This window comes from Salmo salar, chromosome 09 (genome assembly GCF_965601325.2).
Source record: "Salmo salar chromosome 09, fSalSal1, whole genome shotgun sequence".
Lineage (NCBI taxonomy): Eukaryota > Metazoa > Chordata > Actinopteri > Salmoniformes > Salmonidae > Salmo > Salmo salar.
The window spans coordinates 79089285-79103049 of record NC_138299.1 but is presented as its reverse complement, the minus strand read 5'-3'; the positions used below and the strand labels follow the sequence as shown (position 1 = coordinate 79103049).

Below are 13765 nucleotides of genomic sequence, written 5' to 3'. Positions count from 1 at the left end.
TCTGCCATCGCTCTCTCTTTCTGTCATCGCTCTCTCTTTCTGTCACCTCTCTCTCTTTCTGTCACCTCTCTCTCTTTCTGTCATCTCTCTCTTTCTGTTTTGTCCTGTAGAACTCTATCTGTTTGGGAGCGGGAGATCGACCGCTCAACGACTACAGATCGGTCATCTACTACCAGGTCAAACAACCACGCTGGATGGAGACATTCAAGGTCAGCGAGTGTGTGTGTGTGTGTGTGTGTGTGTGTGTGTGTGTGTGTGTGTGTGTGTGTGTGTGTGTGTGTGTGTGTGTGTGTGTGTGTGTGTGTGTGTGTGTGTGTGTGTGTGTGTGTGTGTTTGAATGATAAGTTGTGTCTTAGGGTGTGTATTCTTGTGCACGTTGATCAGACTAAACACGCTCTGTTAGTGTGTAATACAACATTTGATCCTGTGTTTTAAACCTTATCCAGAAATTACACCAAAAATGAAAGCAGGATGGTGCTGGATAAAAATAAAAAGGGACAGTTTGATGAAAAAGCTTTAAATAAAGGTTAAAATCCAGGCATGTCACATGTTTGCACAGGGCCCTAACAGGAGATGTAATGTTGTCCTCTGTCCTATAGCACAGGGCCCTAACAGGAGATGTAATGTTGTCCTCTGTCCTATAGCACAGGGCCCTAACAGGAGATGTAATGTTGTCCTCCGTCCTATAGCACAGGGCCCTAACAGGAGATGTAATGTTGTCCTCTGTCCTATAGCACAGGGCCCTAACAGGAGATGTAATGTTGTCCTCTGTCCTATAGCACAGGGCCCTAACAGGAGATGTAATGTTGTCCTCTGTCCTATAGCACAGGGCCCTAACAGGAGATGTAATGTTGTCCTCTGTCCTATAGCACAGGGCCCTAACAGGAGATGTAATGTTGTCCTCCGTCCTATAGCACAGGGCCCTAACAGGAGATGTAATGTTGTCCTCCGTCCTATAGCACAGGGCCCTAACAGGAGATGTAATGTTGTCCTCCGTCCTATAGCACAGGGCCCTAACAGGAGATGTAATGTTGTCCTCCGTCCTATAGCACAGGGCCCTAACAGGAGATGTAATGTTGTCCTCCGTCCTATAGCACAGGGCCCTAACAGGAGATGTAATGTTGTCCTCCGTCCTATAGCACAGGGCCCTAACAGGAGATGTAATGTTGTCCTCCGTCCTATAGCACAGGGCCCTAACAGGAGATGTAATGTTGTCCTCTGTCCTATAGCACAGGGCCCTAACAGGAGATGTAATGTTGTCCTCTGTCCTATAGCACAGGGCCCTAACAGGAGATGTAATGTTGTCCTCTGTCCTATAGCACAGGGCCCTAACAGGAGATATAATGTTGTCCTCTGTCCTATAGCACAGGGCCCTAACGGGAGATGTAATGTTGTCCTCTGTCCTATAGCACAGGGCCCTAACAGGAGATGTAATGTTGTCCTCTGTCCTATAGCACAGGGCCCTAACAGGAGATGTAATGTTGTCCTCCGTCCTATAGCACAGGGCCCTAACAGGAGATGTAATGTTGTCCTCCGTCCTATAGCACAGGGCCCTAACAGGAGATGTAATGTTGTCCTCCGTCCTATAGCACAGGGCCCTAACAGGAGATGTAATGTTGTCCTCCGTCCTATAGCACAGGGCCCTAACAGGAGATGTAATGTTGTCCTCTGTCCTATAGCACAGGGCCCTAACAGGGGATGTAATGTTGTCCTCCGTCCTATAGCACAGGGCCCTAACAGGAGATGTAAAGTTGTCCTCTGTCCTATAGGTGGCCATCCCTCTGGAGGAGATGCACAGGATCCACCTGCGCTTCATGTTCAGACACCGCTCCTCTCAGGAGTGTGAGTACACCCAACCTCATCCTTACCTTCTTTACCACTGAGGTGAAAGGGCTGGAAGTGTGAAAGCAATGTGACAGGGAGAAAGCCATTGCTTTCATCTACTAAATGAATTAATTATCTCTCTCTCTCTCTCTCTCTCTCTCTCTCTCTCTCTCTCTCTCTCTCTCTCTCTCTCTCTCTCTCTCTCTCTCTCTCTCTCTCTCTCTCTCTCTCTCTCTCTCTCTCTCTCTCCTCTCTCTCTCTCTCTCCCTCTCTCTCTCTCTCTCTCTCTCTCTCTGTGTGTGTGTGTAGCTAAGGATAAGAGTGAGAAGAACTTTGCCATGGCGTTTGTTCGCCTGATGAAGGAAGATGGAACTGTGCTGAAGGACGGGCTTCATGACCTGGTGGTCTTCAAGGTCAGAACTGAATCAACTCCGATTCACACAACTACAAAATGAATGAATTAACGGTATAAATGAACCAGTACAGATTCACAGTTAAATGAACTGAATAATTGAATTACGTCAGAGTCACAGTCAAATCGCCAAGGACACTGAATTATTAAAGATTCACAACCGACTGAACAGGCTAACTGAATAATTATAGATTCACTGCCAAATGAACTGGAATTATTGATTAAGTGCTAAAAGGAATGAAGATGAATTACTGTTGATTCACTCCCAAACTAAACTCTGTCTCTCTCTCTCTATCTCCCCCCCTCTCTCCCCACTCTCTCTCTCTTCATCTCTGTTTCTCTCTGTTTCTCTTGCGCCCTCTCTCTCTATCACCCCACCCTCTCTCTCCTCTTTCTCTCTCCTCACACCCTCTCTCTCTTCCCACCCTCTCGGTCTCTCTCCCCCCTCTCTCCTTCTCTCTACAGGGGGACAGTAAGCGTATGGAGGATGTGAACTCGTACCTATCCCTACCCTCTACGCGTTATGTGGACGTTCACAAGACGGGGACACTGAGCCGCAGCAGCAGCAGTGTAGGAGGCCTGTCTGTCAGTTCCAGAGACAGCTTCACCATCTCAACCCTCGTCTGCTCCACCAAGCTCACTCAGAACGGTGTGTGTGTGTGTGTGTGTGTGTGTGTGTGTGTGTGTGTGTGTGTGTGTGTGTTGTGTGTGTGTGTGTGTGTGTGTGTGTGGTCTCAGAACAGACAGAGTATGTCGTAGTTTTGTCATACACGCCGGCGCTGGCGTACACACAAACGCACAGACGCACTTCCCCCACACACAGCCAGGGCCCTGGCAGGCATACAGGTGCTGTGTAACAGCTGTTGGTGAAGAAGCCAGTTCATCATTGTAATGATAACTGTGCTGCAGTGTTAATCACCGGTCCAGATATAACACCCACACCCACACCTACACACACACACACACACACACACACAAAGAGCAGCTGTCTGGATGAGGGATATGATCCATCTCTTCCTGGACCTGTACTCCCAGTCAACAGATGGACAGCAGGCAGACAGGTTCACTACTGAGGAAGACATTACTGAACACTAACACCTGTACAGGGGCTTCAGAGGTCTACACTATGGAGGGAGCTTAACATGGTCTATGTCATACAGAAGGGAGCGTATGTTGTTTTTTTGTTGTTTTTTTGCTTATGATGGACTTCTACTTGAGCAGGGGAAAAGTGACAGTGAATGGGGCGATCTGTACATTCCCTCTCACTGTCAAAGACCCATTTCCACGTGGACTAAATCTGGTGCTTGAATGTATTTCCTAGTTCATTTCCATTGTATTGGCCAAGGCTTAAACAGGGCTTCTCCAAAAACTCTGGCCCCTCAACAAGCCCCCTCAAACCCCCAGGGCGGTGCCAGGTCATGTGGGCTTTCAAAGGAAGTGTTTGTGTTTGCAATATGATAATCACTTCACTTTGCTCTCTGAAGTGTAAGTTTCGCCATATTGCTTACACCAATCATATCTCTCGTGGACCAATCAACATGAACAAAACTGGTACCCTAGAATCTGGGGGGAAGGAATGGGATGCGTGGGATAATGAGCACCAGTAGTTCCAGTGTTTTGGGTTTTTCTTCACTGGTTATTTGGACAAATCATGATTTCGCAGGTGTTAGCATCGTTTGAATTTCGGAAGAGGAGGGGACATTCATCCCGTAACTTGCAAAGAGAGATAGAGCTCCTCGTTCTGGTTCTGCTACTCTAGCATCTCTCAGGGTGGTATGCTTGGCCCGCAGCATTCCACCCTGCATCCCATTGCTGGCTTTCTTCTGAAGCGAAGCAGGGTTGGTCTTAGTTGGTCCCTGGATGGGAGACCAGATGCTGTTGGAGGGCCAGTAGGAGGCACCCTTTCCTCTGGTTTAAAAAGACATCCAAATGCCCAGGGCAGTGATTGGGAACATTCTCCTGTGTAGGGTGCTGTCTTTCAGATGGGACATTAAACGGGTGTCCTGACTCTCTGTGGTCACTAAAGATCCCATGGCACTTATTGTGTCCTGGTGTCCTGGCTAAATTCCCAATCTAGCCCTCATAGCATCATGGGCACCTAATCATCCCCAGCTTACAATTGACTCATTCATTCCCCCTCCTGTAACCATTCCCCAGGTTGTTGCTGTAAATGAGAATGTGTTCTCAGTCAACTTACCTGGTAAAATAAATAAAAAATCTATTCTCTTAACACGCATGGACCCAGAATATAATTGAACAGCTAACCAATTACGTGACACTTTATTTTTGACCAAGATTAATACCAATAAAATGCCCTCAGATCTAGGTTTAGGGGTCAATTTGGGATTGGGCCTTCTCCTTGCAAGTAGTTTTGATTAACCAATTTGATTAACAAACAAGCTCAAACTGTAAAATATTGTCAAACCAACATTTTCCAAGTCTTTGTTTTTTTAACCCTGTAAAAAGTAAAAGTCACATGTTAAAACTAGCCCAAACTATCGATAGCTAGCACAACTTTGGCAGCTAGCTATATTAGCAATATCGCTAACTTTATTTTCTTTGAAAGACACTACAGCACTCTGCCTTGCAGAGAGTTTAATTAGCTAGCTAGCAATTTATATTAGCATTCTTGTAGTTATTTCTCTCGTTTATGGCCTTTGCTTGTAGCTAAAAACGAGCTAGATAGCCTATTAGCAGCTAACCACTGAATTTTAACAGATAAAATGACTTGCAGCTAGTTAGCTATCAGTATCTTTGGTAACATAGCTAACTAGTAGCCTAACAAGCTTATGGCTATGCTTTCTGCAATGGAAACACACCACCCATTGGGCACAGATGTCAATTCAGCATCTATTCCATGTTGGTTCGACGTAATTTCATTGAAATTACTTGGAAATAATGTTGATTCAAACAGTGTATGTTCAGTGGGCAAGAACTCCAGACCTAGTGTGCTAAATTTCAGGCTGTAGTTCCTGGGATTTAAGCTCTTGGGCATCAAGCCCTTAGTGAGAGGAATGATGACTGCATTTGAATGATTGTCACCCTGTGGGTGTACTGGGTTATGGTGAATGACAGGTAGGTTGATGGATGGATGGATATGTAGATTGATGGATGGATAGATAGATGATGGATTAATGAATGGATTGATGGACAGATGGATGGATATGTGGACTGATGGATGGATGGATGGATTTGTAGATATGTGGATAAATGGATGGATGGATATGTGGATTGATGGATGGATGGATGGATATGTGGATGGATGGAGGGATGATTTGTGGATTGATGGATGGATATGTGGATTGATGGATGGATGGATATGTGGTTTGATGGATAGATGGATATGTGGTTTGATGGATGGATGGATGGATGAATGGATATGTGGATTGATGGATATGTGGATTGATGGATTGATGGATGGATATGTGGTTTGATGGATGGATGGATATGTGGATTGATGGATGGATGGATATGTGGTTTGATGGATAGATGGATATGTGGTTTGATGGATGGATGGATGGATGGATGAATGGATATGTGGATTGATGGATATGTGGATTGATGGATTGATGGATGGATATGTGGTTTGATGGATGGATGGATATGTGGATTGATGGATGGATGGATATGTGGATTAATGGATGGATGGATTGATGGATGGATGGATGGATGAATGGATGGATGGATGATATGTGGTTTGATGGATGGATGGACATGTGGATTGATGGATGGATTGATAGATTGGTGGATGGATGGATTGATATGTGGTTTGATGGATGGATGGATGGATGGATGGATGGATTGATTGATATGTGGTTTGATGTATGGATGGATATGTGGATGGATGGATGGATGGATGGATGGATGGATGGATGGATGGATGGATGGATGGATGGATGGATGGATGGATGGATGGATGGATGGATGGACAGATGGAAATGTTGTTTGATGGATGGATGGATGGATATGTGGATTGATGGATGGATGGATGGATATGTGGATTGATGGATTGATGGATATGTGGATGGATATGTGGATGGATGGATTTGTGGGTGGATGGATGGATATGTGGGTGGATGGATATGTGGGTGGATGGATGGATATGTGGATTGATTTTTTGATGGATGGATAGATGGAGGGCTATGTTCTCTTATAATATCCACCCGACACAGCCAGAAGAGGGCAACCACCCTTCATAACCTGGTTCCTCTCTAGGTTTCTTCCTAGGTTCCTGCCTTTCTAGGGAGTTTTTCCTAGCCACCGTGTTTCTACATCTGCATTGTTTGTGGTTTAACTTGTTATGGATAGGGGGCAGTATTTTCACGGCCGGATAAAAAACGTACCCGATTTAATCTGGTTATTACTCCTGCCCAGAAACTAGAATATGCATATAATTATTGGCTTTGGATAGAAAACACTCCAAAGTTTCTAAAACTGTTTGAATGGTGTCTGTGAGTATAACAGAACTCAAATGGCAGGCCAAAACCTGAGAAGATTCTGTTCAGGAAGTACCCTGTCTGACCATTTCTTGGCCTTCTTTGCCATCTCTATCCAAAACAGAGTATCTCTGCTGTAACGTGACACTTCCTGAGGCTCCCATAGGCTCTCAGAAGGCGGCAGAACGTTGAATGATGACTTTGCAGTCTCTAGCTGAAAAACAGTAGCGCATTTGGTAAGTGGTCGATCTGAGAACAATGAGACTGGGGCGCGCGTGCACGAGACGACTCCATGTTTACATTTTCAGTCTTTGAACGAAAACAACGACTCCCGGTCGGAATATTATCGCTTTTTTACGAGAAAAATCGCATAAAAATTTATTTTAAACAGCGTTTGACATGCTTCGAAGTATGGTAATGGAATATTTTGAATTTTTTGTCACGATACGCGCCGGGCGCGTCACCCTTCGTTACCCTTCGGATAGTGTCTTGAACGCACGAACAAAACGCAGCTATGTGGATATACCTATGGATTATTTGGAACCAAAACAACATTGGGTGATGAAGTAGAAGTCCTGGGAGTGCATTCTGACGAAGAACAGCAAAGGTAATCCAATTTTTCTTATAGTAAATCTGAGTTTGGTGAGTACCAAACTTGGTGGGTGTCAAAATAGCTAGCCATGATGGCCGGGCTATCTACTCAGAATATTGCAAAATGTGCTTTCACCGAAAAGCTATTTTAAAATCGGACACCGCGATTGCATAAAGGAGTTCTGTATCTATAATTCTTAAAATAATTGTTATGTTTTTTGTGAACGTTTATCGTGAGTAATTTAGTAAATTCACAGGAAGTGTTCGGTGGGAATGCTAGTTCTGAACGTCACATGCTAATGTAAAAAGCTGGTTTTTGATATAAATATGAACTTGATTGAACAAAACATGCATGTATTGTATAACATAATGTCCTAGGAGTGTCATCTGATGAAGATCATCAAAGGTTAGTGCTGCATTTAGCTGTGGTTTTGTTTTTTGTGACATATGCTAGCTTGAAAAATGGGTGTCTGATTATTTCTGGCTGGGTACTCTGCTGACATAATCTAATGTTTTGCTTTAGCTGTAAAGCCTTTTTGAAATCGAACAGTGTGGTTAGATAAAGGAGAGTCTTGTCTTTAAAATGGTGTAAAATAGTCATATGTTTGAAAAATTGAAGTTTTCGGATTTTCGAGGAGTTTGTATTTCGCGCCACGCCCATCATTGGATATTGGAGCAGGTGTTCCGCTAGCGGAACGTCTAGATGTAAGAGGTTTTAAGGTTGGGTTTCTGTATTGCACATTGATTGATTCAATTTGATTGATTGATGGATATATGGATTGATGGATGGATGGATGGATGGATGGATGGATGGATGGATGGATGGATGGATGGATGGATGGATGGACATGTGGATTGATGGATAGATGTGTGGTATGATGGATGGATTGATGGATGGATGGATATGTGGATGGATATGTGGCTTGATGGATTGATGGATGATATGTGGATTGATGGATGGATGGATGGACATGTGGATGGATGGATAAATGTGTGGTATGATGGATGGATTGATGATAGATGGATGGATTAATGGATGGATGGATTGATGGATGGATATGTGGATAGATGGATGGATTAATGGATGGATGGATTGATGGATGGACATGTGGATTGATTGATGGATAGATATGTGGATTAAAGGATGGATAGATTTGTGGATTGATGGATTGTTGTCTTTTTCCTTCTCAGTGGGCTTGCTGGGTCTACTGAAATGGAGGACTCGTCCTGAGCTCCTCAAAGAAAACCTGGAGAAACTCAAGATCATCGACGGAGAGGAAGTGGTCAAGGTGCGTGTGTGTACTGTGTGTGTGTGTGTGTGTGTGTGTGTGTGTGTGTACTGTGTGTGTGTGTCATCTCATGGCCTCTCTTCCCCTCCTAGTTTCTCCAGGACACTCTGGATGCTCTGTTCACCATCATGATGGAACACTCCCAGACTGACGACTATGACATCCTAGTGTTCGACGCCCTGGTGAGTGTGTGTGTGTGTGTGTGTGTGTGTGTGCGTGCGTGCGTGCGTGTGTGTTCCTGTCTCTCTCTTATATTCTCTGTCACTCTTGTACCTGCTCTGTTCTCTCTCTGTCAGTCAGTTTCTGCATGTGGCTGTCTGTCGATCTCTATCCATATGCCTTTGTTATTCTCACTCTGAATAAACATGTCTGTATGTCTGTCTGTTGCTTGTCTGTGTGTCTTTGTACCAGTGAGGCCAGCTCTCTCACCATATCAAATACAACTGTTATCCCTTCCTCTCCTCTCCTCTCCTCCCCTCTCTCTCTCTCAACCTCTTTATCCCCCCTCTCGCTCTCTCTACCTCTCGCTCTCTCTGTCTCAGATCTACATCATTGGTCTGATAGCAGACAGGAAGTTCCAGCATTTTAACACGGTATTGGAGGCCTACATCAAACAACACTTCAGTGCCACGCTGGCCTACAAGTCAGTACTACTTCCGGTGTCCAACCCCTCCTCGTCTGGTGTCCAACCCCTCCTCTTTCCGTGTCCAACTCCTCCTCTTCCCGTGTCCAGCTCCTCCTCTGTCTGTCTGTCTGTCTGTCTGTCTGTCTGTCTGTCTGTCTTATTGTCTTAGAAGCAGCCTGATGAAAACTTTAATGCCATCGTCGTAATAATAATAATAATAATCTATTGCATTTCCAATTTCCTTGGAAATGCAATCTCTTTCACATTCCTAGTAAGACGGTATAGTTAAAGCAGTAAGCTGTATTGATAATGACTCAACATGTCATTATGAGTCTGACATTTCCACAGGAGATGATGAACACATTGATTTTCCACTGTTGAATGACGTGTGTCATCATTAGCATTATGATGACAGATGATGTAGGCCTCATTGTCACGGTTGTCGTATGGATTGGACCAAAACGCAGCGGGATTATGTATACTCATCTTCTTTTTATTTTGAGTAAGGAGAAACAGATAAATACGTATACAAAAAAGAACAAACCGAAACAGTCCTGTCAGGTGCAACAAACACTAAACAAGGAACAACTACCCACAAATCCCATAGAAAAACACCCCTCTTAAATAGGACCTTCAATTAGAAGCAACGAGGAGCAGCTGCTTCCAACTGAAGGTCCACCCAATAAACATCACATAGAAATAGACATACTAGAACTAACATAGAAATAGACTAACAAAGAACATAGCCCAACAAACCCCGAAACACTCTAAACAAACACCCACTGCCACGTCCTGACCAAACTACAATAACAAATAACCCCTTATACTGGTCAGGACGTGACACTCATGATCGTGCTGGATTCAGGTAGGGTATGGTATGTTTACATGCACACTAATAATTCAATTTTAAACTGATTATGGCAGTAGGCCGAGTATGGCAATAGTCATGTAAACACTTTACTCTGCTTATCTTAACTCTCTACGGGGTGTGGGACACTACCGTCCCACCTGGCCAACATCCAGTGAAATTGCAGGGCGCCAAATTCAAAAACAGAAATACTCATTATAAAAATTCATAAAACATACAAGTGTTATACATGGGTTTAAAGATAAACTTCTTGTTAATCCAACCACGGTGTCAGATTTCAAAAATAATTTACGGCGAAAGCAAACAATGCGATTATCTGAGAACAGCACCCAGCAGACAAATCATTACAAACAGTAACCAGCCAAGTAGACAAGTAACAAAAGTCAGAAATAGCGATAAAATTCATCACTTACCTTTGATGATCTTCATATCGGTTACACTCATAAGACTCCCAGTTACCCAATAAATGTTTGTTTTGTTCAATAAAGTCCCTCTTTATATTCAAAAACCTCAGTTTTGTTAGCGTGTTTTGTTCAGTAATCCACTGTCTCAAACAACATCCGGTGAAATTGTAGAGCGTGAAACTCAACAAAACAGAAATTCTCATAATAAACATACATAAAAGATACAAGTGTTATACATCAGCTTAAAGATAAACTTCTTGTTAATCCAACCACTGTGTCAGATTTCAAAAAGGCTTTACGGTGAAAGCAAACCATACGATTATCTGAGAACAGTGCCCAGCAGACAAATCATTCCAAACAGTAACCAGCGAAGTAGAGGAGTAAAAAAAGTCAGAAATAGCGATAAAATGTATCACTTACCTTTGATGATCTTCATATGATTGCACTCTCAAGAATCCATGTTACACAATAAATGTTTGTTTTGTTCGATAAAGTCCCTCTATATATTCAAAAACCTCTGTTTTGTTGGTGCGTTTTGTTCAGTAATCCATTGGAACAAAGCGTGGTCACAACAGACAGACGAAAAATCAAAAAAGTACCATAAAGGTTCATAGAAACATGTCAAACGATGATTATAATCAATCCTCAGGTTGTTTTTGTCATAAATAATCGATCATATTTCAACCGAACAATAGCTTCGTTAATAGAAACAGAAAAACAAGAAAGGCACGCTCCCGGTCATGCGCAGGACTCATGTCTGGAAATTTCCAATGTCCTCTCATTGAAAGTGGTGTTTCTCCCTCATTTTTCAGAGTAAAAGCCTGAAACAATGCCTAAAGACTGGCCACATGTAGTGGAAGCCATAGGGATCGTGAACTGCGTCATAAGTCTTTGTATGGTGGATAGGCGTTCAATGGAAAAACAGCCATTTCAAAATAGTAGCACTTCCTGGATGGATTTTCCTCAGGTTTTCACCTGCCATATCAGTTCTGTTATACTCACAGACATTATTTTAACAGTTTTGGAAACTTTAGAGTGTTTTCTATTCAAATGTACCAATTATATGCATATCCTAGCTTCTGGGACTGAGTAGCAGGCAGTTTACTTTGGGCACGCTTTTCATCCAAAATTCTGAACGCTGCCCCTTACCCTAGTGAAGTTAATCGGTGTAAGGTCAAAATCAATGTAAGCATACGTCGATTAAAACACGTGTATTTATGAGCAATCTTTCTAATTGTTAGGACATGTAAACAGGCTGAATCAGAGTTCCAGCTGTATATTTGATCTGCACATGTGGCAGCACCAGTAGCACAAGCCTCCCTCTTTAGCGCAAGTGAAGAATTATTAGGGAAATTGCGTATTCGCAATAATCATATTCTAAAATGGATTCCATTTTTTTTTTACATCTCAGCAATCTACACACAATGCCCCATAATGACAAAGCAAAAACTGTTTTTTAGACATTTTTGCAAAAAAATTCTAAAACAGAAATACCTTATTTATCTAAGGATTCAGGCCCTTTGCTATGGTACTCGAAATTGAGCTCAGGTGCATCCTGTTTCCATTGATCATCTTTGAGATGTTTCTACAACTTGAATGGAGTCCACCTGTGGTAAATTCAAATGATTGGACATGATTTGGAAAGGCACACACCTGTCTATATAAGGTCCAACATTTAAAAGTGCATGTCAGAGCAAAAACAAGGCCATGAGGTCAAAGTAATTGTCCGTAGAGCCCCGAGACAGGATTGTGTTGAGGCACAGATCAGGAGAAAGGTACCAAAACATGTCTGCAGCATTGAAGGTCCCCAAGGCCTACATAATTTTTAAATGGAAGAAGTTTGGAACCACAAAGACTCTTCCTAGAGCTGGCCACCTGGCCAAACTGAGCAATCGATGGTCACACTGACAGAGCTCCAGAGTTCCTCTGTGGAGATGGGAGAACCTTCCAGAAGGACATCCATCTCTGCAACACTCCAACAATCAGGCCTTTATGGTAGAGTGGCCAGACGGGAGCCACTCCTCAGTAAAAAATTCACAATTCCTGACATTTAATCCTAATGAGAATTCTCTGTTTTAAGTTAGTTGGGATCACCACTTTATTTTAAGAATGTGAAATGTCAGAATAATAGTCGAGAGAATGATTTATTTCAGCTATTATTTCTTTCATCACATTTCCAGTGGGTCAGAAGGTTACATACACTCAATTAGTATTTGGTTAAATTGCCTTTAAATTGTTTAACTTGGGTCAAACGTTTCGGGTAGCTTCCCACAATAAGTTGAGTGAATTTTGGCCCATTCCTCCTGACAAAGCTGGTGTAACTGAGTCAGGTTTGTAGGCCTCCTTGCTCGCACACGCTTTTTCAGTTCTGCCCACAAATTTTCTATAGGTTGAGGTCAGGGCTTTGTGATGGCCACTCCAATACCTTGACTTTGTTGTCCTTAAACCATTTTGTCACAATTTTGGAAGCATGCTTGGGGTCATTGTTCATTTGGAAGACCCATTTGCGACCAAGCTTTAACTTCCTGACTGATGTGTTGAGATGTTGCTTCAATTTATCCACATAATTTTACTTCCTCAAGATGCCATCTATTTTGTGAAGTGCACCAGGCCCTCCTGCAGCAAAGCACCCGCACAACATGGTGCTGCTACACGGTTGGGATGGTGTTCTTCGGATTGCAAGCCTCCCCCTTTTTCCTCCAAACATAACGATGGTCATTATGGCCAAACAGTTCTATTTTTGTTTCATCAGACCAGAGTACATTTCTCCAAAAAGTACGATCTTTGTCCCCATGTGCAGTTGCAAACCATAGTCTGGCTTTTTTATGGCGGTTTTGGAGCAGTGGCTTTTTCCTTGCTGAGCGGCCTTTCAGGTTGTGTTGATATAGGACTGGTTTTACTGTGGATATAGATACTTTTCTACCTGTTTCCTCAAGCATCTTCACAAGGTTCTTTGCTGTTGTTCTGGGATTGATTTGCACTTTTTGCACCAAAGTACGTTCATCTCTAAGAGACAGAACGCATCTCCTTCCTGAGCGGTATGATGGCTGTGTGGTCCCATGGTGTTTATACTCGCATACTATTGTTTGTACAGATGAACGTGGTACCTTCAGGCACTTGGAAATTGCTCCTAAGGACGAACCAGACTTCTGCAGGTTTACAATTCTTTTCTGAGGTATTGGCTGATTTTTTTTGATTTTCCCATGATGTCAAGCAAAGAGGCACTGAGTTTGAAGGTAGGCTTTGAAATACATCCACAGGTACACCTCCAATTGACTCAAATTATGTCAATTAGCCTATCAGAAGCTTCTAAAGC

General features: G+C 43.0%; 1 protein-coding gene across 2 annotated transcripts in view; it reads left to right on the top strand.

The window, feature by feature from the left end:
- dock2 (dedicator of cytokinesis 2) overlaps positions 1–13765 on the top strand; it is a 146550-nt gene that overhangs the window by 17997 nt on the left and 114788 nt on the right. For both annotated transcript variants that reach the window (XM_045724005.2, XM_045724004.2), the window contains exons 14-20: positions 111–209; positions 1770–1842; positions 2134–2237; positions 2702–2885; positions 8455–8552; positions 8645–8734; positions 9095–9195. In XM_045724005.2, the coding sequence (XP_045579961.1) occupies positions 111–209; positions 1770–1842; positions 2134–2237; positions 2702–2885; positions 8455–8552; positions 8645–8734; positions 9095–9195 (749 nt within the window). The remainder of the gene's footprint in view (positions 1–110; positions 210–1769; positions 1843–2133; positions 2238–2701; positions 2886–8454; positions 8553–8644; positions 8735–9094; positions 9196–13765) is intronic.